The following is a 23,945-nucleotide window of genomic DNA, read 5'->3' on the forward strand; positions in this document are numbered from 1 at the left end:
TCAGTGCGGTCCATAGCCCAGAGGCCCGGGCAGACCGAGGGATCGCTCCCTTGACGGACCTCACACCGACTGGCGGGTTGTGAAGCGGAGCGCCGGATGGAGAGCTGGAGGCCTGGTCTCCACTGAGGGGACCCTTCTTCTAGGCTGCCAGGTCCCAGCCGAGTTTGGGACCACTCGGGCGCCCGCGGTTCCGCCCGGAAGGCAGTGAGCGAGAGAGCCAGAAAGAGCCGCGGCGGAGTTCGCGCGGGCTGGAGTCCTCAGACTCAGAGCTAGCGGAAGCCGCAGCCGCGGTGGCGGAGTGCGCTGGACTCCCAGTAATGAGATGGGAGTTTTGTCACTTTCATTGGGTTTCCAGGAGGGCAGAACTGTTGGGTCCTAGCTACCGAGGACTTTTACCAAATTCGAAACGTGACGTCCTCGCGAGTCCTAAACACATGTAACCTCGCTTAAAAAGTACCCTTGTTGCTCTTAGGTGTCCTGCGTCCTGCCCTTGTCAATCCATCCAAGCCGTAGTCCGGGCACGGCGCAGCGACCCAGGGCCCGCTTAACGTGATCAATGTCTCTTAAACAGTGGGGGGATGGGATGCCCCAGCACTGAGCGGCTGGAGGGATTCTTAGCTTCCTGGGCGTCTTCCTGCCTGCCCCGCCCAGAAGGAACCCCGACTCTGGTTGGCCTCCTGTGGAGGTCGAGGCTAGGGTTTGGGGGTCACCTCCTTGGGAGCTCAGAGTGGGATGGAGGACTTTTCAGCTCCTAGCAATTCTTGAATTTCGTTATCCTGGCTTTCTGAGGCTGTGCATTGTCAGCGACCTCGGAGACGCCTCTCTGAAGCCAGGCTTCTGAAACAGGTGAGCCCTTGTGGAGGGCCATCCTCACCAGCGCTCAGGTACACTCTGGCCTTGTCCTGTTCTGGCCTTGCTGATCAGCTCCAGGCAGAGGTGGTCATGATTTCTCTGGGAGGCACAGCCTGGGGGACCAAAACCAACCTTGCTTCCGTCTACTCTACATCTGCTCTACAACCTGCTCTACATCTACTAAGTTCTAGAGACCTGAGTCAGGATCAGTTTTCAAGATAATCTGGCAAAGCAGTGGTGAAACAACTCGGTTGCATGTTTCTTCTTTAAGATCAGGAACACTTTCTCTCCAAGAGCTCTTTAGGGATCCTACTACTTAGAGCTTTCTGGAAGTCCTGAGGCATATTGGCCAAGGGCCCTGTTTTAGAAAAGAAAGACAAGGAGAAACATAAAAGAGGCCCAGTTGAGTTATGAGGGGTGCATAGCAGGAGATTCGGTATTCACACCCCAGGAAGTTCCATCCCACCTGAATGACCAGCCACTATTCCTAAGTGATCTGGACAGCCAGAGGCCCTATCGTGTGGGCATTTTTTTTCCTTCTTAACTTTTGCTGCTGGTAATGGAGGTTACCCAAGCTTTGCTTATTTGGAGAGCCTGAGGCTGGAACAAGCACACTCCCTGTGCCCAAGGTGGAAGCCAGCAAAATTCAGCATTGCCCTGTGTAGACTCCCTCCAGGCCTTTCCTTGCTCTTGAAGCTTGCTGTTCTGGAATCTCTAGGAAGGAGGTGTGATCTCAGCTCCCTTCTCTTCCAAGGGTTCTTACTCTAGCAAGAATGTCACTGCATCCTAGCAACTGCTAAGACTCCAGGAGCACGGACAAACTTATGTGAATCTCTTACTTCTGCACTAACCTGAGGCACTGGGTAAGAGCTGTTAGTTGGAGGAAAGATTGCACCCCCTCTTACTCCTCCTCAAACAAGATGAAGTTACCCAGGGGTTAGAGGCTAGATTCTGTTCTAAAGGCCTGGGGATATAAGGAAACCCTCTTTCAACTATGCCTTTGAGGAAGAGGAGTCTCCATGACCATCTCCCTAGGTCAGGTATTACAACCTTCTTCACCTCCCAAGAAAATCAGATTAGCTTTGCAAACCAAAGCTGGAGATAGCAGAAGCTCTTCCGGAGAGAAGCAGTACAATACTTAGGGACCCACGGAATCTAGGATCCAGCTCCGAGAGTCACTTAGCAGCAACTCTGGGGCAAAGGCAGAGAGTGCAGTTGTGTGATCTGGACCCACTCAAGTCCCAGGAAACCAGTGACTCCTCCTTGCCAAACCCAAAGCCTGGAAGGGTATTCCAGAAAGGCATTAGGGAGGGATTGGGCTGGGGTCAGCCGGAGGTCAGCTTTCAGAGATGGGTAGTCAAGGGGGTGATGGTACCCTCCATAATGCCTAGGCAATGAAGATAGAATTTTTAATGTCCAGAACTCTGATTCCTTTCCGATTAAAAACTCCACCTGAACCAGCTCCTTGACTCAGAGGCCCTGGAACTGACAACTTTGCAGCTCGTCTGGCTTGCCAGTGCAGCTCTCTAAACTCTGATCCATCCTAAAACAAATATGTGAGTAGAGAGTGCCACTGTGCATTGGGGTGAAATCTCAGAGAGTTCTGGGCCCCGGGAAAATAACTTTCCTGACCTTCTTTCCCTACTCTTTGTTCTTCTACTGGACTCCAGAACTTAGGGTCTGGGGTCAACCATAAGCACTCAGATGTTACAGCTCGCTTGCTTCCGTGACCCTAGCCCTCCCGCACCAGGAATTAACCAGCGCTGCCTGGGTTAACACCCTGGCCCCCAGCACGCTTGGATATCCAGGAGCTGCTCCACACTCGGGGTCTGCCGCCTCTGGAAAGAGACTCTGGGAGGAGAGGCGACTCTGTTAGGCGCCAAAGTGCGTTGAAACCTAAGCCGCGGTGTGGGGATCCCGGTGCACAGAGCTACTGCCCCTTCCTCCCTCCTCCCAAAGAGCACGGGCTGTGTCCTAGGAGCCCAAGTATAGGACCTCGAAACGTGCGGTGCCAGCCCGCTCTCATCCGCTAGGGACCCTTTCCTCCAGCGCGCCAGGCGTGCCGCTCTGGACCTAAAAGGGCATAAGGGGTCGCGCGGGACTGAAGAGGAGGGGACGCAGGTTGGGAGAGGCCGGGTCCAAGCGAGCGCAGCTGCCAAAGTCTGCTGCCCGGGTCAGCAAAAACTTTGTCTTTCATTGCGCAGGCGCAGGGCAGGGTTGGGGGGCAGGGGAGGGAGGGGAGGAATCCTGAAGCAAGGGGCGGGGGTGGGGGTGGTGGAGGAGGGAGGGTGGTGGATTAAAATAAGTAGGCGGCTCGGTGCTAAGGGATGAGTGAGTCGGAGCTCGGCCTCTCCCCGGCACGTTCTCAGCTGCTCTTGGTTCAGACCCAGCGAGGGAGCCGCGAGCGAGGCTCACCGTCCCCGGCGGGCAGGACCTGGGGCTGCTGAGCGCTAGCTCCCGCGTGTCCGGCGCTTGGAGTCCCCGCGGCAGGAGAGGGGTCGGGACACTAGAGCTCCAGGGGCGCCTGTGGGCTCCAGCGCCTCCGGCTTCCCCGGTCCCCTTCAGCTAAAGCCCCAGAGACGTGCTCAGCCCCAGGACCTCTGCGGAACAAGGTAATTGCAGTCCTGCGCGCCTGGGCTCAGCAAAGCGAATGCGGGCAGGACTCCCAGGTTCCTTGTCACTGCGCGGCGGGTGTCTCCTCTCTCTCAATGCCCCTGAAGGAAGCTCTTGCCAAACGAATGCTGCAGGACTTTTGTGAAAGTGAGAGCAGGGTGGTTGGGGGTGCTGGCTCAGGACTTCCTGCGCGGGGTCCTCGGCCTCTGAGCGCTGGGGATTAAGGGGGGCGGGCCTCCACTACTGCCGCCAGCCCGCCCGGCTCCGCGGAATCACGGGCGAGGTGCCCACGGACTTTGAAAGTCAATCTGTGGGCACCCTTTAAGAAACCAGAGCAACTTCAGCGGGCACAAACTTTCCTGAGATGCGCTCCTAGCTGTGGCTGACGCCTCGGCTGACGACGAAGGAAGGGAGAGGGAGTGAATGGCCACAGCCGCGGCCGACCGCGCCAGGGACAGGTGCATGCCCCAGCCCGGTAGCGCTTTCGTTCAAGTTTGTCTTTTGAGGAGTTGCGCTCTGGTATGAGGCTGACTAGACCCAAGAGCGCAGGGCCGCGAGTCTGAACCCCGCCTTGCACTCGCGCTCTAACTTAGGGATATTCTCCATAGGATGATTGCTCTTTGTCGTCAAGGCCTGGAGCGGAACCCTTGATTGTCCTGGTGCAGGGAGGCAATGCAGTGGGCGCAAGCACTGCTTTCCAGTTCGAGACCCACACACAGTACTAGTGGAAACTGTGGAGCCGTAGTGTCTCCGTGCTGGGGACCGGAAAAGTTCTGTTACTCCCCTGACTGTCCGCTAATCCAGCCGTCAGGAGAGAAAGAAGGGGGAAAGGGGTGAGGGGCTGCCTGCTGAGCTAATTTCTCCTCGGAAATGTCTCGGGTAAGAATGAAAAACCACGTTTAGTCCTTTTTCAGCAGCTCAGGCAGTAGCGGGTTGGGCTCTCAACTTGTAAAGTGCCGCGAGAGTTTCTTTGTTGCCACAATTTGGTAAATTTCACCCAGGCTAAGAGCTGCGCGTTGGCTCTGGGGAACAAAACCACGTGCAAGGCTAGGTGTCCCAGGTTCACAGCCCCCTAGGGAAGAGAAGGGCTGGAGGGGACTAGCAGCGACCGGCGGCGGGTAGATGTTCCATCCCAGGCTCCTCGAGGTAATTGCTATTTTATTAAGATTGGGGAATGGATCGCCGAGGACGCAGCGGACATTTAAGTGCAGCCGGATGACCGCCTTGCCAATGGGTTCGTTAGATCTCGTTGTTGAGAGAATGCTATAGAAGTATCCGGTGCCGGTCAGTCCTCTTCACGGGGGTCCGGACGCCTGTCACCACTCATTGGAGATTCGATGTCAAGGCTGATTTTCTTGGGTTGCTGCTGGGCTCCCCCAGGCGCAAGCTCGTGGAGTTCGCTCCCGTCCTCATTAATGCAAGCAGTTAACTTGCTCACGCTCAATTAGCCCCGAATAAACCACTTTAATAGACTCTGCACACTTCATTAATGCCCGGCATAGGACTGGCGGCAGACCTGGGATTGGCGCTCCACCGCGCGAGGGACGCGAGTGCCCGCACTGCGCAGGGATCCAGGATGCCGAGCGCGAATTGCGTCTGCTCTGCGTGGTCGGGTCCTCTGATTCTTTCCCCCAGGTCCCGAGGCCCAATCTGTTTGAGGAATGGGTGCCTAGCCTGGGGAAGGGTTTTCCATCCTGTGTTTAAGATCGAAAGTATTCGCCCTGGGGTTCCGGGGTCTGGGAAACCGGAGCCGGAGGGGCCGGGGGCTCGCTCATCCTTTCTGGCTGGAGAGGCTAGGGTGAGACTGTGTTTTTCTCTTAGCTGACCTCCTGAAACCGGATCGTGCTTTCGGCCCATTCTTGATACTAGTGTAAAGAGCCACGTTTCGAACGAATTTCGTCCCGGGGAAAGTCGTTGGCGGGAGCCTGGGGAGCCCTGGCTTCCGAATGCTTCAGAAAACTAGGAACGGGCTGGGCCGCGGAAGAAAATAAATGTGGTGTTGGGGAAAACAAGATCGGGCAGATAGCCCGGAAAGGTTGGCTCCCAGGAACCACTGTAGCTGCAAGCACTCCCCCTTCCCGGCACCCCCTACGGAGCCCAAGAGGGCTCCGGTCTTGGCTCCTAGGAAGAAGGGGAGGAAAGGCCTAGCGAGGTTGGTGGTTTCTCCCACCCAGGCACCGAGCGGGTTCGGGCCAGTGTGCAGCCCAGAGTCCCACAGCCACGGCCGCTGGCTTGGCCTTGGATAGGCCAAGCACCCAGAGGAACATGGGGAGGCCTCCGCGGCGCCCAGCGGGCTCCGGGACTCGGAGATAAGGATCTGATTTCCAGCGCCTGGAAGGGAAGAAGAGGTGACAGCAATTCAAAGAGCGCTCATCCCTCCTAAGTCCAGGCCGACCTTTGAAGTTAGCGAGGCTTCTCCTCCTTCCCCTTCTCCAACCCAAATGGGTCCCAGCTTCCTCTCTGGCCCAATCTGAAGTTTACTTCTCCTGTGTCCGAGCTCTGGGATAGTCTCAATTTGTCCCGGGCACGACCCGAGCTTGGCGCAGTAGAGATGACCGTTGCTGAAGCCACAGCGCTGCCGGCGAGACCAGCGCTCTGCTTCAGAAGCCAGATTACGCAGATAATATGCCTCCTCTCGCCCTGAGGCTAAATTCATTGCAACGGTTTTTATCCGAGTGCTAATTTAAACTGCGCAGGCAAATCGCTGCCAGCTCATGGTGTTTTTACACACCATTCCCAGGAAGACCTCTTTCCTTAGGTCCCACCACACAGCCAGTGGCCCCCTTGCCAGCTTGCAGGAGAAAAGGTTTTCCTGGGTCAACATTGTCCTCATACCTCCTGGGAAAAGGCACTGTACATCCCTGGACAGAGCCAGGCTTTGAAAGCCTCGCTGCAGCGAAAGACAGAGGAGTCTATGCCTGGGCCTTGCCCTGGGCTGAGGGTCAGCTCAACCTGGGGAGGGGGGCACGCCAAACTAGGGAGCAGAGCAGAAGCCAGTGCATCCCAGGGAAGGGGAATTGCTCCATGTTAGAGGAGAGGACCTAGGAAGAGGAGAGTAATGAAAGGTAAAGGAAGAAGTCAACAGCAGCAGATTGAAGCTGGGCAAGAGAGAAGGGAGTCCCAAGGACCCTGCTGTGACAATGACTTCTTAAGTAGCCCCAAGCTAAGAACCAGGAGTTCAGTGCTTGGGCTTCCCAAGGCTCCCTGACAGTTTAGATTTTGCTCGCCCTGTGCTTTCCTCCATTGGACACATCTGAATTAGGAGTGTCTGGGAGATAGAGATGAAAAGCTTTTTGCAGAGCTCAGATGTCTCCGTGGAGGCTGGAGACCATGGCCAAGGAGGTCTGGAGATGCCAGCCCCCGGTCACTTCAGTGTGGCTTTCCTCTGGCCTTGCTCAAGCTCTCCCACCTTGCAGTTGGAGGTACATAGACCACAGGAATGCAGGCCTGGCCTCAGTGTTCTTGCCCATAGGCATACCCACCTGCCCAAGGCTCACCACACACAAGAACATGCTGACAACCCAAAGACTCAGCTCCCTTTTTCTTTGGGGGAGTGAGGGCACTAACACCCCCTTGTTTGTGACTGCAATTGTTTGACAGAGTAAATGAATGTGGATATTAGCACCCTCCTTGAAAGCAAAGTGGTCCCCAAGGGCTAAGGCAAGGCAGAGAGTCAGTCCACAAGCAGCTGCAGAGAGAGTGGAGCCAACAGGTTTCACTTATACTAAGGCAGGGAAGCAGATTTAAGGTCAAAGTTGAGGGTTTTGAGGAGAAAGATGACAGGGCTTCTGGAAGCCAAATCGAAGGTCAGCCAGAAGACCTTAACGAATGGGAGCCAGGAGGTGCATGCATTTGTGTGCTTGTGTATGTGTGTTGTCTGTGAGGCTCTTCATGGGTGCAATGTGATCCCGTGTGTGTGTGTGTGTGTGTGTGTGTGTGTGTGTGATGCAGGGGTTCCTGCATTTTCTTTAAAGCCAGTGTTGTGCTATAAAACACTGGTTGTCCCAGTCTTTGCACCTTGTCAATTCTGCCTCAGAATGTGTGAATCCGCGTGTGGGTTTCTGTGTTTATCTGCAAATAAATGTGTAAGTGTGTTCCCCAGCTCCTGTTATCTTTGCAGGAGATTGTGATTCTATGTTGACCCAGGCTTACCTGGCTGTCAGTTTCTACAGGACAGGCAGTTTCTCTGTGCTTGTTCCTTTCTCAGTGTCTTGTAAACAGTAGGCCCTTCCCTCTATCATGTTGTGTGACTCTGCCAGAGGCCATTTGGAGGGAGCCCTTAGACCAAGGAGGGTTCTGAAAAGAGGGCTCCCCTGCATCTTACATTCCCACCCTCTTTGTGAGGGCAGTGGGTTTTGGGAATGGGGTCTTAGACTCTTAGCTCCTGCGCTGGGTATGAGGAGAGGGTGTGGCTGGGCTGGAATTCAGGAGGAAGGCGACCCACCCTGAACTTCTTTATTACTCTCCACGCCCCTGCCCTCTTCTTTTCTTTGCAGATCCGGATTGAGAAGCCACTGCAACTACCGAAATGGGCAGCAAAACCTTGCCGGCGCCGGTGCCTATCCACCCTTCCCTGCAGCTCACCAACTACTCCTTCCTTCAGGCAGTGAACGGCCTGCCCACAGTGCCTTCGGACCATCTGCCCAACCTGTATGGTTTCAGCGCGTTGCACGCTGTGCACCTGCATCAGTGGACGCTGGGCTACCCGGCCATGCACTTGCCGCGCTCTTCTTTCTCCAAAGTGCCGGGCACGGTGTCCAGCCTGGTGGACGCGCGCTTCCAGCTGCCCGCCTTTCCCTGGTTCCCTCATGTCATTCAACCCAAGCCCGAGATCACCGCTGGAGGCAGCGTTCCAGCGCTGAAGACCAAGCCGCGCTTTGATTTTGCCAACCTGGCCTTGGCAGCAACGCAAGAAGATCCGGCCAAGCTCGGCCGCGGGGAGGGTCCAGGCTCCCCTGCGGGTGGGCTGGGTGCCCTCCTCGACGTGACCAAGCTGTCTCCAGAAAAGAAGCCCACAAGGGGACGGCTGCCTTCCAAGACCAAGAAGGAATTCGTCTGCAAGTTCTGTGGCCGCCACTTCACCAAGTCCTACAACCTACTTATCCATGAGCGGACGCACACCGACGAGCGGCCCTATACCTGTGACATCTGCCACAAAGCCTTCCGGAGGCAAGACCACCTACGAGACCACAGGTGCGGCACTGCGGGTGGCCCAAGAGAGAGCTCTCTGCCTCTGGCCTCACCATCTTCCTCCCTAACGAGGTTCTTGAGACCCCCTACTGGCTCCAAGCCTCTGGAGCTTCAGGGAATTCTTTAAAATCAAGAAGGAAAGCCTAGGAGACCCAGGGATAGGTTTTGGAGCACGGGTTCAGGAAATGTGGGAATAAATAGGACCCAAGATTAAGTGAGGTCTCCGTGAGCTCCAGACAAGCACACAGCTTCCTCTGCCCCACTTCCTCCATCCTTAGGGGTGTCCAATAGAAGTTTCTGCCATGAAGGAAATGTGACATGTGACACGTGACAGTTAAGTATTTGAAATGTCTGAGAAACTAATTTATTTAATTTTAAGTAATTTTAATTTTAATAAGCACACATGCTGGCGGCTACCATCTTCGACAGTGCAGGTCGAGCAAATTGTCCGACCCCAGCTCCCTTTACTCCTCTTCAGTGCTGACCTTATAAGGAGGCCAAGTTTGCCCCTCCTGCCCGCCAGGAAGGCATCTTAAACAGGTGACTGAACCTGTTTAAGGATCAGACTTTGCTAAAGCATCTCCTTTACCTCCCCGCTCCATCCCCAATTAACATTTTGCCCCATCCACACTTGGTACCCGACTATACACTTTTCCTTTGAGGGCAAGTGCCCCACAGCAGTGGGAGGGGATCTTGGACAACTGTTTATAACATTGCATCATTTTGCAAGGATGAACTCTCTGTTTCTGCCCTCAGATATATTCACTCCAAAGAGAAGCCCTTCAAGTGTCAAGAGTGTGGGAAAGGATTCTGCCAGTCCAGGACTCTCGCTGTCCACAAGACGCTACACTCACAGGTGAAGGAGCTCAAAACCTCCAAGATCAAATGCTAAATACAGCCTCTGGGTCACAAGGACCCTAGGCCCAGCGGCCCTCTCCTCCATAGGGACCAGAAGCCTGACTCTGGCGGGCAGCGGGAGAGGCGCTCGCTCGGGACCTTCCACCTCTCCAACATTGTCCCCTGGGTCCCTGGCGCACGCGGCACTTCAGAGCCCCGCCCGGGGCCGCGACCCCGACCGTCCCTGCTGCTCCCCTAGGACGCGGCTAAACTCTTGGCCAAAAGGCGGTACTCACGTGGCGGAAGGGAAACTGCATTAAAAAAAGAACGAAAGCTCTGCGGAGCCGCAGCGGCGCCTCTCCCAGAAGTATTACTTTTTCTATTGTTATTTTATACGTTTTCTTTTTTGTTTTTGTCTTTGACCATATAAGCTTGTAACTCTGACTGCGGAGAGTGAGGGGAGAGGGGAGAGGCAACGAAGTCCTTAGCACTGGCAGCTCCCACCTCCTCCTCCCATCCCTGCCCCCACCCCCGGAGCCTGCAAAAGTGTAATCCCTGTATCTGCTTCAGCCTCCCGCCCTAGGGACCGCGGGGCAGGAGCGCCCCCTCCCAGCTCTTGCGGCTCAGCCGGCGGCCGGCCGTGGGCTCCGGGACTCGGAGAGCGGGACGGGGACGTTGGGCCTGGGGTCTGCAGGGGACCTGGCCTCCGCTGCCGCGACACTGCGAGGGAGCAGCCAGCCAAGAGCCGGGCGTTATATTGCGATTGGCACTTTATGCTGACCATCGGTAACGGACATTTATCACTGGAGTTTTTTTTTTTTTTTTTAACTATTAAATAAACGGTTATTTTACAGGCAATGCAGGATAGGTAATTTCCCTCCTAAACGCAGGAAACCGGTTGGGTCCTCTCTTTGAGAGGACCAGGTTTCTCTGCTGGACGCCAGAGTGTCCCCCTCCTACCACCCCGTCTTATTCGGATGACAGGGCTGAGATGGGTGGAGCAACGTACTCTCTCCCGATTAGGTCTGCCTCTGCCCCACCATGTATTGATTTTCTTACGTTTCTCCTCCGCTTCAGGGGTAGGGTCTCAGCTTTCCCACTCCTCACCTCTAAAGTGCTGTGAGTTTACGAAGAACCTAAGCCTGAAGGCAGAAAACCGCCCGTGAGAAATCCCAGAGTCTCTGGGTGCTGAGACAGCGTCTCTGGGTGCTGAGATCGCTTAGGGTGCAAGAAGAGAAGAGAATGTCCTTCCCCACCCTAACCGAAGGCCTCCCTCCTGGCCTCTGGCTTTCGGCTGGGAAAGACCCGCCCTCACAGAGCCTCAGAGCTGTACTGTTTCCCGTTCCCCGGGTCTCAACACTCGGGTGCAAATACACAATGACCGCTGCCTCCCCGGAACCTCAAACCAACATCACTCCCTCCTTTAGGGTCCCTCAGACACAATTCTCTGCTTGGGACTTGTCCCCTCCTAGGATCGCGGCTCTACACTCACGAAGATTCCCTACAATTTTAAAGCCTTGTCAGGAATGGTGGGGGCGGGCGCCCTGGGAGGCCCGGGATGCTTAGGAGGAGAAATTCGAGTCCGCTCTCCATAAGCTGAACCTTCCCTGGGGTGTCTAGTTTTCCCACAATTAGAAGGCAGGCCGCCGGGGCTCTCCTTCTTGGGGCGAGGCGGCGCTCCCCCAGCTCCAGCGCCCTGACCGCGGGACCGCGCAGGCGGTGGCGCCCGCGGCCTTTCCCAAGCGCAGGATGGCCTCTCCAGCTTCAGCGCCCCGAGCGCGGCGGCCGCGGATGACAACTGGACTATAAACTTCCCTGCTGCAGGGACCAAAAATCCCAGCCTCAAGCCGGGCCCTGGTGGCTGAGAAAGCGGCAGGGGATGCAGGAGTTAAAACGCTCTCCGCTTTCACCGCCCCATCCCCACCTCCTCCGGGAACGCTCCTAGGTCCTGTGCGGGCTAGAACTTCGAGGCCCGGGAACCCAACTGGGCACTGGAGGCTGGCCCTGCCGGCGCGGACCAGCCCTGGCCTCCACGCTCAGAGCCGCGCTGCCCCCTGCTGGCCGGCCCTGGAGGGGCGGCCCATGACTTGGCACCTCAAGGGGTCTTGCCCGCAACCTTGCGAAACCAGCAAGCATCTATGTGTTTGGTCCCAAAACCTTGACTGGCCCCAGGACCCACTGTGGATGACGGGCAGGGTGCTGCTGAGTCTGGTCTGGTCTGAGGGATCTTCATTAGTCGGGCACTATACCAATCTTTCTTCCAAGCAGTTCTCAAGGTCGCTCGCGGCCCAGGATTATGCCCCCATTCCTGAGAACTGGGGCCTCTGACTGCGTGGAAGTGGGGTTAGCCAGTAGGTTTGGGGGTGGTGTAGACGGTCTGGGCCCAAGCGGCGCACGCAGGTTGTGGTGTGGTTTGTGCCTGACCGTAGCTTGTACTAGGGTTAACTGCAGAAGCTTCGTTGGTTCCTTTAAGAAGCCCCAGGAGGCTGCGGGCCGTGGTTGCTCCAAAACAACCAGAGTGCATGGGTGAACACACACACACACACACACACACACACACACACACACACACGGCGCCCTTCCTAGTCCCTTGGCTCTTTCTGGGATGCTGTCCTTGGGGTTGTCTATGGCTGCTCTTCCCTAGCCCCTGACATCCCTCCACCTCCCAGAACACATCATTCCACCTCCCTGAAGACAGAGCCTCTGCAGTTCCCCGGGGCCTCAGGACGTTATAAATGCGGTGAAACTGGGAGGTTTGCCAGCCATGTTAATCCTTTTTGGGTCACCCCACCTCCAGCACTGTGAAACCCCTCCCAGTCCAAGGTCTGCAACTGAATGTCAGTATCAAGTGTGCATCCTCAAAATAACAGATTTCCAGTGCAGAATTTTAAATTGGGGGTGAGGAATGGAGGGTGGGACAGGGTGATGCGCAGCAACTCCCTGGCCCTCTCAGAATGCCTCTATTTGCTCTACTGATGTTCGCTGTTATCCTGGTGGACTCAGAGATCACGTCTCACTGCAGCTTGTTCTAGTGATTCATAGACTGTGCAGAAACAGCAACTACGGGTGGAAAGGCCGGCTGGGCCTGTGGGCCATCGGACTCCATCCAGGACACAATTCCCAGGTGATGTGGTTGGTTGATGTGGTTGGAAACTAGTGCCCCAGTTTCCTGCTCGTACTCAAGTGTGGGTTGCACAAAAAGTGCAATTGAGAGGGTCAGAAACGTGGGTGGGTTTTCTTGCCTGCCCCAATTTTTCCCCCAATACATCTCTAGAAAGTCCCAGCTCTCGTCTTCTCTCTGGACCCCCATCACAATAAGCTTCGTTGGTCCCAGTGACTGTCTCTGGCGCTCAGCGTTGCTGGGGCTATTTTTCAGGAGAAAAAGAGGCCGATGGTGCTGGCCAGGTGGAGTTCAGCTGGGGCCCTTCTCAAAGCTGCTAGGCCTGCAGTTTTTGTGTACGGGTGGGGAAACTATCTGGCCTAGGACAGCCTCTTGGGCAGGGAGGGCGGAAGGTGCCAGAGACCCTGGGCACAGCCCGGAACTGCCAGATGCTGTCTCCGGTAAGATAGCAGGTGCGTCCTGGGAAAAGCAGCTTGCAGGAGCTTCTTCCTGGGAGTGTTTCAGGTTCTACCTCCTCTTTCCAGAGTGTAGTTAGGGGTTGGGGACCCACTAAAAAATGTTTTCCCGCGTACTTCCTTGCCACGGAATTCACTGCTCACATTGTGGGGAGGGACGCAATGGGATGCTCTAGGGCTCCCTGACGTCACCTCAGCTCCAAGAACCTCGAGGACCTGATATCCTAAATCCGCTAGAATCTTGGTGTCCCCACAGCCGGCTCAAAAGAGTCCCATCCCACCTCTCAGAGCGCTAAGCCTCTGTGACGTCACGGTCTCCTCCCACAGACACCTTGACGTCACAGAGGCCTCGGGCTGGAGCATAAGGCTTGAATGAGGTCCACAGAGGCATTCCATTGCGTAAATTCATGACATCACAGATGGGCCCTGCCTCGGGCTAATATATCCACACCGCTCGGCCCCGCCCCGCCCCGCCCCGCCCCGCGAATCGGCCCCTGGAGGCGCCACGAATTGGTTTGTCCCCATCGACAGGATCCGCAGACCCGAAGCGTTGGCAGCTGTCCTGAGTGAAGGGCGGTGCCCTGCAGCGTCCTCTTCTTGAATCAGTGGTTTAGAGTGGTCTCCCTGCCCGCGGGGCTTCAGGGCAACATTTGCCGCGGCGTACACAACCCACCCACTTCTGCGCCCACTGTGGCCGCGCCCACTGCGGCCCCGCCCTCCTCGCCCACTGCGCAAGCGCCACGCGCAGGCGCAAAAGGAACTCGTCGGCCAGTGCTGCTGGTGCTGGAGTCCGGAAGCTGGCGGCGGTGCGTGGAAATCGTTGCGGAGTTCTGTTTTGCTTTTGGGGATCACAAACTCAGGGGCACACTGGCCCGGCGGGCGCATCCAGCCGTTGGCGTATGTGTGGGCAGAAAATGCAGACGAGAAAGTGGGTGGCGCTTGGCTAATGCGGGCTGGAGCTCTTGACTTGAGTGCCCAGTCCAGCGCCGCAGTCCTACAGAGGCCCCTGGGATCTGAGCTGGCGAGGGTGGCGCGGCGGGCCCTACCTTAGGCCAGAAAGTCCGCTGCGGTCCCAGCCCTTTTGGGCAGGCTCTCTGAGGTAGATATCTCAGACGGTCTTCAGCCCGGTGGAACGCCCTGGTCTCCCACTCCACCCGTTCATCTCGACTTTCTGGGCCGTCTCTAGAGCCCAGTTGGCAGTTGGCATATGTTTCAGATGCAAAATTCATTACGGACTTGAGATGCTAGGTTGGAGTCAAATCTCATGTCAGTGGCGGAGGAAGAATTCGAAGCTGTGCTTTCATTGAGGGGAAGGGCTGGAAGACCCAGCTCTAGCTTTTTCTGACAAGCACAAGTTTTGGGGAAGTCCCTGTGCTTCGCTGAGCCTCAGTTTTCTTCCTATAATGGGGGTAGGGCTTTTCCTACCTACCTCATTCACTTTATGTAGAGGTAAAAGTCATACACATTTTACCAATAACGTATTCACTGCTTGAACCAAAAATTACCCTAGTGTGTTGTAGAACAACTTTGGCATGTATGAAGGCCTTGTAAATGATGATGATGATGATGATGCTTAGAAATACTTCTCAGCATTTTGACGTAGCCTGCCTCCCAACCTACCGTATTCCCAGGAGACACCACCCCCATCTTTATTATAACAGAGGGATCCTGAAATGAAATGAGAGAGGAAGAGTATCACTGGACTTCTTGAAACCTCCGGCAAAAAGCCTTTTTTCAATGACATAGGGACCAATGGATTAATCAGTTCACAAATTGTTATGTTTGGTTGGGAAGAAGTGTTATGACCCTCTGTCAGAGCCCTACTTACCACATGTTTGTGGAACCCAGGGAGTTAAAAAACAACCTATGGCGACTGAGGTGTGGAGCTGGGGGAGGGAGCCTATGTATGTATGTGGCAAGTGTGACTGCATAGATAGGGAAGTGCTTAAACACAGGCTTGCAGAGTGAAAGACCCCTTGTGGATTTGTGCTTTCTTACGATTGACTGATTGAAACAAGTTCTCCCTCAGTTGCCTAGGCTGGATTGCAGTGGTGCGATCAGGGTTCATTGCATCCTCAACCTCCCGGGCTCAAGCAGTCCTCCCACCTCAGCTTCCTGAGTAGCAAGGCTGTTACAGGCATGTGCCACCATGTCTGGTAATTTTTTCTACTTTTTTTTTGTGTAGAGACGAGCTCTTGCTATGTTGCTTAGACTGGTCTTGAACTTCTGGGCTCAAGTGATCCTCCCACCTTAGCCTCCCAAAGTGCAGGGATTACAGGCATGAGGCACCATGCCTGACCCATTTGTTTTCTTTGACTTGTGTTAGAGCATCCTAGCCTAAAGAAAAAGTGGCCACACAATGTTCTTTATGTGGACTTCTGCAGGAATGTTCCTCTCACCCAGTCACCCCAGTCCTGGCAATTAGCTGCCATTTTTTTTGGTCATTTTTCCTGGCTAAGTCTAGTTCCAGCTCCAGAGATTAGAATATGAAAGGATTAACCCCCCAAAATGGGATGGAAGGATGAATGAGTTGAAAGTTTTTGTTTCCCTTTTCCAAACACTGAGCTGGCTCTCATCAGCGCAGCTGTCTCTGGGGATGTATAAAGCATAATTAATACATTTTAAATGTTTGGTTTGAACTTTTTTTTGCCAGTGAGATAAGATAAGGAATTTTTGTCATGACAAGGGAAGGGATGGATTTCTTTCTATCATTTGCAGGAGTGGGTACCACTTGGAGCCTGTAGGTAGACAGTTGCATGAGATGAGAGACTTTATAGGGGCCATGGAAGAAAGCCAGTGGAGACGGGGAAGGAATGGCTAGACTCTTTAGCTTCTAGACAACCGGAGGGGGAAAACGAACTTCCAGAGAATTTGGGTTTTGCCTTAAATATTGAAATTTGCTTGAGCGTTTGGTCCACTTCTTATTAACCTGGGTCCAGAACTGAATGTCTGTGCAGTCGGAGCTCAGAATTGCTTTGGTATCTCACAGTACACATAGCATTTCCCTGTTGGTGTATGGTAGGCGAAGAACCAGAGCATGTGTGGTGCTATAGCCATCAGGAATAGTCTCTATGACCTTATCATTGGAGAGATCACTGGACACTGAAATATTTGAGCATGGACACTCTAAGATGGGTGAAAATACTAGAAGAGTTATTATTAGCAGAGGGATCTATGTATCCATAAGATCCATATTTTTAATTATAATGTTCATATCTTTTATATTCTTTTCAATGTCTTGATTTCTTTACCTGTTAATTCCTAACTGACACTTTAGTGTGTATTAAAAACTCCCGCCATGATGGTGGAACTGTCATTTTCTTACTGTAGTTCCGTCAAAGATATATAAATTATATATACATATATACATAAATTATATATATGTACAAACATATACATGTATGACTGTTTAAGCTATTTACATTTATTGTGATGTCTATATTGCTGTTATCTTCTACCATCTCACTTTATGTTTCTAGTTGTCCAACTGTTTTAATGCCCGTTTTCTGACTTCCTCTGATTAAAATGATAAGCTTTCGTTTAATTTCTTTAGTGGTTACTCTTGAATGTTTAATATGTTTACTTAGCTTAAAGTCTCAATCAGTAACATCACTTACCTTTTTAATAATATAATAAATACAGCAACTTCAGTCACACCTGACCAAGATCCCAATTTATATGTCCCACAAAATTCATTAGGCTCTTTACCCTCACCACCCTTCTCACCACTCCTGGGCCTTGGCTGCTCACCTAAGAGGCATTGCTTCCTTTGGATTTTCGGTGGCTGCATGGAAGACCAGCTTATCCTTGAGTTCAGCCTGACCATGCTTACGTTTGTCTCTCCATGACAGTCAGCAGTACTCTTGGGAACTCAGTGTGGCAGTTGGGACAATGGCAGGGGCTGGGGCTTTACCTCTGTGGGAAAAGTATGAAACATTGCTAGGGCTTTTCCAGCCAGAAAGCTGGGCAAGCTTTTACCCCTAGCAAAGGATCAGTTTTATTTTAATTGTCATAAGTGTGTATTTAACTGGGCCAAGGAGGATTGGAAGTGCTGGGGAAAGCATTCAGTTGTAATACATTCCTTCAGCTTTACCCCCAAATGTTTTAATTTGAAAATTTCCAAGCCTATAGAAAAATTGAAATAATTTTATAGTGAGCATCCATAGAATGGATTTCTTTGAGTTTATCCTCCTTGGGGTTTTCTCAGATTCTTCATCTGTAGGTTTATGCCTTTTTTCATATTTGAAAATGTTTCAGCCAATTACCACCTAGATTTCACAATTGATCTTTTACTATACTTGCTTTATCACACATTCATCCATCAATCTATCCTTCCAACATTTTTAAAAATGAAAATTTGCAAACATACAGAATAATGGAAAGAATAGTACAAAACACACCCTCAGATTATCCTCATAGAGTCAATAATTGACAATGTTTTATTCTATTTGTTTCCCTCTCCGTCTTTCTCTCTGAATCATTTGAAAGTCAGCTCCACACTTCGTTATTATTTCATCCCTAAATATTTTAGCATATATCTCTTAGAAATAAAGACATTATCCTACATAACCACATTATTATGACACTGAAGAAAATTAACAATTTTATATCATTTCATGATCAAATGTTTTATCTATATTTGTTTCTCCAAATTTTCCAACCTCTTGTATTTTTAAAAATCGGAAACCAACAAAACTTCTTACATTGCATTAGTCTTTAGTGTCTTTTAATCTAGAACAGTCACCTGTTTTAAAAATGTGTTTTATTTTGAAATAATTATAGATTTACAGAAAATTACAGAGTGGTTCCATACACACTTCACTCAGTTTCTCTCAGTGGTTAGTTACATCTTGCATAATGATAGTACAATATCATACCAGAAAATTGATATTGATACACTGAGTGTGTGTAGTGTTATGCTATTTTATCACATGTGTAGATTCCTGTCACCACTACTACAATCAAGATATGGAAATATTTCACTAGTTAAAACATTTTAACAGTTTGAGGAAAGTGTAAAAACCTGACCTCCCTTTAAGCTCCTTTATCCTCCCTGTTTATGGCATATTGGCGTTAAATATTTCTTCTACATACATTGAGATCCACATTATACAATGCTAAGTTTTTGCTTTGACCATCAAATGTAATTTAGAGAACTCAAGAGGAAAGGTAAAGTTTATTGAATTTCACCATGTTTTTGCTTTTTCCATTGTTCCTTTTTTCTTCCTGATGTTCCAAGTTTCCTTCTTTTATCATTTCCTGTTTTGAGAACTTATCTTCTTTAGCCATTCTTTTAGGGTAGGTATGCCGGTGACAGATCCTTTTAGTTTTCCTTCATCTGAGTATGTCTTTTTGCTCCTTCATTCTCGAAGGTTAATTTCATCAAGAATTCTGGGTTGACAGTTACTTTCTTTCAGTACTTGAAAAATGTTATTACTTTCTTCTGGCTTCCATGGTTGCTGATCAGAAATCCACTGTCATATGAATTGTTTTTCTCCTATATGTAAGGTGTCATTTTTCCAATGCTACCCTCCTCTCCTCTCCCCTCCCCTCCCCTCCCTCCACTCCACTCCCCTCTTTTTTTGAGACGGAGTTTGGCTTTTGTCACCCAGGCTGGAGTGCGATGGTATGACCTCGGCTCACTGCAAACTCTGCCTCCCAGGTTCAAGCGGTTCTTCTGCCTCAGCCTCCCAAGTAACTGAGATTACAGGTGCCGGCCACCACGCCCAGCTAATTTTTGTATTTTTAGTAGAAACGTGTTTTTACCATGTTGGCCAGGCTGGTCTCGAACTCCTGGCTACAGGTGACACCCACCTCAGCCTCCCAAAGTGCTGGGATTAGAGGCATGAGCCACCACGCCTGTCTTCCAGTGCTGCTTTCAGATTACTTTCTTTGTCTTTAATTCTTCAATTTTCAGAAGTTTGAGTATGATGGTTCTTGGTATAGATTTCTCTCAGTTTATCTTCTTCAGGGTGTTCTCAGATTTTTAAATCTGTAGGTTTATGCCCTTTTCTATATTTGAAAATTTTCCAGTCATTATTTCTTCTAATGCTTTTTCGGCTCCACTTTCTTCTCTGCTTCTTAGACTCCAATGACACAAATACTAGAATGCTATTTTCCCACAGGTACCTGAGGCTCTGTTCATTTTTTTCAGTCTATTTTCTCTCTGTTTTTCAGACTGGGTAATTTCCATTGTTCTATTATCTGGTTCACTGATTCTTCCCTCTGTCCCCTCCATTCTGTTGTTGAGCCATCCATTGAGATTTTTAGAAAATTTTAATTATTGAATTTTTTAAATTCTAAATTTCCATGTGGTTCTTCTTTATATATTCTATTTCCTTATTGAGACTTTTTATTTTTAATTTGTTTCTAGTGTTTGTAATTGCTAATTGAAGCATTTTTATGTTGGCTGCTTTAAAATTTGTGTCAATAATTCCAGCATTTGTGTCATCTTGATGTTGGTGTCTGTTATCTTTTCTCTTTAAAGTTAAGATTTTCCTTGTTCTTGGTGTGACCTGATTTTCCATCATTTTCTTGGAATTTTGGGTACTATGTTATGAGATTGGGTTTTGCTTAAATCTTTCTTAGCAGGTCTCCTTTGACACTGCTCATTTGGGAAGAAGGAAGTACTGCTTTGCTACATGAGAGGATGAAGGTCTAGGCTCCCCTCCAGGCCTTTGAGGACACCTCCCATGCTCAGAGGGGCAGAGGTGCTTTTTTACTGATCCTCATGTGGCTTCTACTAGGAGGTAGGTGAAAGGCCTTGTTATCTCTGGGTGGTCGTGAAAGTTTGACTGTCCACTCAGTCTTCTCAGGCATCACTTGGGTGGGACAGGGAGGGGTGCCCTGTTACAGCTGGAAGAAAATGGAAGTCTAGGCTCCCTACTCAGTCTTTGCTAAGTGGTAACCTGTGGCTTTATGAGTCTCTGTCTAATTGCATAAGTGAAAAATTATTGGCCTTACAGAAATATACACTAAGTGATTGGTAGATTTCTCCACAAATTCTTACTTCCTGGCGATAGGATGATCTAAGATGTTCCTGTTATTCTTGGATGATCCTGGGTTTCCACTCTAATGTACTGTGATATTTTAAATTTCACAATGCACAATCATCCTTCTATATGTTGACATAAAATGCCCTGGAATGGTCTTATTATAAAATTATAAAACCTTCATCTATCTCAAATATTGGAATTTAAGTTCCCTGTGGATAAAAAAGAACAATTGATATTTGTAGATTAGCTGCAATCTTTTGAATTTTGACACAGTAAAGTTGAGTCTTGCATTATTTTGTTTATGAAAAGAGAAAATCTAATGATTCTAGTGGCATGGTTTTCTTTTACACCCTACTCCTTTGTTTGATTTTCAGATCACAGTTTTTAACATAAATTTGTCCATAAAACTATAAGCCTCATTAAATTTTTGGTAGTGGAATTCCAGGAATCTATTTGCATTTTCCTAAAATATTAGGTTAGTTTTTTTCAGTGTAAAAATACTTCCTAAGGGGATAGAATTTTTTTTCTCTTCTAAAATTGTGCCTCTAGATTTCTTAGTGTAGTTTTGATCAGGAGAAATAATTATCAAAGCAAAAACTTTTTTTTTTGGTTAATATTTTTATTGATTAAGATTTATGTGTTGTTCCAGATTATGGACTAAGTGTGGGCATTATACAAATTGAGAGGAGTGGTCCCTATTTTTTCCAGATATATATTGTTATGACATAAAGTTGATTTCGGTAAGTCTGGACAGACTTAAATAGATAGTCTGGATAAATGGAACTAGGAGGCAGGGAACCTTGGTCTCAGTAGAGATTTTATTGCTGAACTTTCTTCGGTCATCTTAATCAAATCCTGTAGCATCTCTGGACCTCAATTCCTACCTATCAATGAGAATAAAAACACCTATCTTTCCTAACTTCTATAGTTTCTGTCTGAGAAAATTTAAATATGTGCCATAAACATAGATAACATTGCTAAAGACTGTTTACCTCTTTTTCTTTATTCTTTAAAATAATCTGCAAACACTACCAGTTTTTCAGCTGCTTCTGGTTTCAAAAATGTCTTAGAGCAAAGAGAATTAAAAAAAAAACTGCGTGGGATAGTTTTAAAAAAGTTTAGGCCGGGCGCGGTGGCTCACGCTTGTAATCCCAGCACTTTGGGAGGCCGAGGCGGGCGGATCACGAGGTCAGGAGATCGAGACCATGGTGAAACCCCGTCTCTACTAAAAATACAAAAAAAAAAAAAAAATTAGCTGGGCGTGGTGGCGGGCGCATGTAGTCCCAGCTACTCGGAGAGGCTGAGGCCGGGGAATGGCGTGAACCCGGGAGGTGGAGTTTGCAGTGAGCCGAGATCGCGCCACTGCACTCCAGCCTGGGCAACAGAGCGAGACTCCATCTCAAAAAAAAAAAAAAAAAAAAAAAAGTTTTAGACTTCATTTCCAAGATTTGCTATCTCCATTTTTGCTATTAGTGAGAACCGAATTTATTTTTCTTTCCTAAGTACTCTGATCCTTTAGTTGTCCTGGAGCTAGTTGTGTCACCTATGAAGATTTAGGCAGAAAAAAGCCTTGCACGTAGTTTAGAGAACTGTGTGGCAGACATCCCTGGATTAAAATAGCTGTAATTAGTAAATCAATCTCATGTTTAGGAATATGCTGAAGTGTGTGGATGTTCTGACTTGATCCAGAAACAGAATAAAACCAAATCAACTGCTTTCAACGTAAGAACAATTGCAAAAACAAAAATTTTGAAATAATGAACATAAAGGTTTGAATTGTAAATATTTGTTTCTAGAGAAACAAAAGAAATTGCACTCATTTCTAATTTCAGGGAAAGAGAGCTCAGTGGTAGTTAGACCACACCGACCTTGTTGGTGTGTTAAAATGGGAATTTTCACATAAGGTCATCTGTATGAGACAAGGAGCCCTGTACCACCTCCATGGTGGGAAGGAACTCTCCTTCCATCTGTAGACTGGTTCTTAGATGTGGCTCAGAACTGATACACACACACAATCCCTGCAGATTTTGTCTTCTATTCATAATCATCAGAGTTTGAAATTAGGGAGTGAGCCCAAACTAAGTATTACAGGTATTTTAGCTGTGGTTGTTAGGTCCTCTCACAATTAGTTGCTAAACATATTTTTGACTGGCAGGAAAAAATGTAAAGTAGTGTCTAGAGTTTTCTTTATGTCTCTAATATCGACTTATTTCCCCGCTATATAAATTATTCTGAGCAGCATAATGTGTACAGGCCAGAAAGGCATGGCACCTGAATATCAGTGACCAAGAAAGAATCTTCAGAGCTGCTAATGTAACCTCTGAGGAACCCAGGGGAAAAAATCCATTCTGCCCTTTTCAGTTTGTTGGTTTTATTATTTTGCACTAAGAATGATTGTCCTAGGCCTACCTGACTGACACCAGGTCTATCGAGGTGCTTGGAACACTGCCCCCCCCCCCCCCACCCACCCTCCTGCAAACACATAGCAAAGAGAGATGGGTGCACAGCTGGCTTTGGATTGGTGCTTCCTTTGGCCCTAGGGGTCCACTCACCCCTGGCATAGGAGGCATGCATCTGCATCTGGATCATGAACAAAACTGTCTCGCCTTGAAAGTACTACTGCTGGCAGAGTGATTTCAGAAATACCTGTGAGAGTTTCACCCTTTGAGAACAAACCACCTACCTCTCACTTGAGCTCTCCTTACCTGCTTTCCAAGGAGCCTAGAATCCCTCACTTTCTCATGAGAATCCTTCCTTCCTTCCTTAGTAAGAGATGATGTTTACTATAGAATGCAGACCTATGGGGAGGGGATATTGTATATAGCTACCATTTGTTGAATCCTTACCATATCTGAAACATTGTGCCAAGAGATTTGCAATCACAAATATTCCCATTTTTTTAAATGAGGAAACTGAGGCTCAGAAGTACATTTTTGTACAAGATGACAAAGTTAGTAAATCTTAGAACCAGACTTCAATCCAGATTCTTCAGACTCCAAAATCCATGGGCTCCCAAGACCCTGTAATGCCTTGTTGTAACTGAGATTCACTGAGGGGAGGCCCTGGCCTGACGAATGAGGAGTGCTGGGCTCTGACCTCCTGCCGGTGAGGAAGAGAGCAGCTAAGAGCTCCTGGGCTGAGAAAGCTTTGCCTCACCAGGTGCTCTTGAGTGCTGGCACAGGAAGGATGAAAGCTCAAGTCCAAGCACAAAGTGGAAGTCTTCCTCCTGCTTCACATGGTAGCCTTCCAGGGTGTCTCATTCAGGAGGGAACCCATCCTGGGAGAAGGAAGAGAGCAGAAATGTGGCCAACCCCTGCCTGCACTAGGGCCCTCATGCTTGTCTTTCTTCAGAAGAGGATGATGCTTGTTTGAAAGGGTGGCATAGTGTTTATGATGTTATACTGCATTTCTGTTCCTTTCACTAGCTGGATTATAAGCTTGTGAACCTGAAAAATGTTGGAGCACCTCAGCTGGGAATGTCAAGGGCTAACAGAGTTGGCAGTGAGGCCTCAGATGGGTTTCTGGTTGCCGTCTTGATGGGACATGGCTTAGACTTTCCATTGCCCTTCAGAGTTTCTTCTTTAGCCAGGTTCCTTATACTAATGATCAGTATGATCAGTATGGTTGAAATATAGCTGAAGATGGCAGTCAGCATACAAAAGTCACCCAGACCAGACTTTCAGGATGCAGCCTGAAACTTTTTTACCTTCTCAGTCTGGTCCAGGGACTTCTCCAATGTATTTCTATAAAAGCTGTGACTTAACATTTCTGATGCTGTATTACAAATGTCTGCTTACAGACTGCAGGCTCCTTGAGGACATGAGCCAGTTCTGCTTATCTCAGCATTCCCTGTGCCTTTTGTGCCACCTGAGCTTGAGAAGG

The 23,945-nt window shown here is 49.7% G+C and overlaps 1 protein-coding gene across 1 annotated transcript; it reads left to right on the top strand.

Moving 5' to 3' along the window:
* Positions 1-3,217: 3,217 nt before the first annotated feature.
* OSR1 (odd-skipped related transcription factor 1) lies at positions 3,218-10,210 on the top strand. Its single transcript, XM_063622800.1, is given in 5 exon segments — positions 3,218-3,464; positions 7,962-8,658; positions 9,412-9,523; positions 9,525-9,644; positions 9,647-10,210. Coding segments are annotated over 4 exon segments (1,002 nt in total). The 5' UTR covers positions 3,218-3,464; positions 7,962-7,993; the 3' UTR covers positions 9,752-10,210.
* The last annotated feature ends 13,735 nt before the right edge of the window (positions 10,211-23,945 follow it).

Source organism: Symphalangus syndactylus, chromosome 18 (assembly GCF_028878055.3).
Source record: "Symphalangus syndactylus isolate Jambi chromosome 18, NHGRI_mSymSyn1-v2.1_pri, whole genome shotgun sequence".
Classification (NCBI taxonomy): domain Eukaryota; kingdom Metazoa; phylum Chordata; class Mammalia; order Primates; family Hylobatidae; genus Symphalangus; species Symphalangus syndactylus.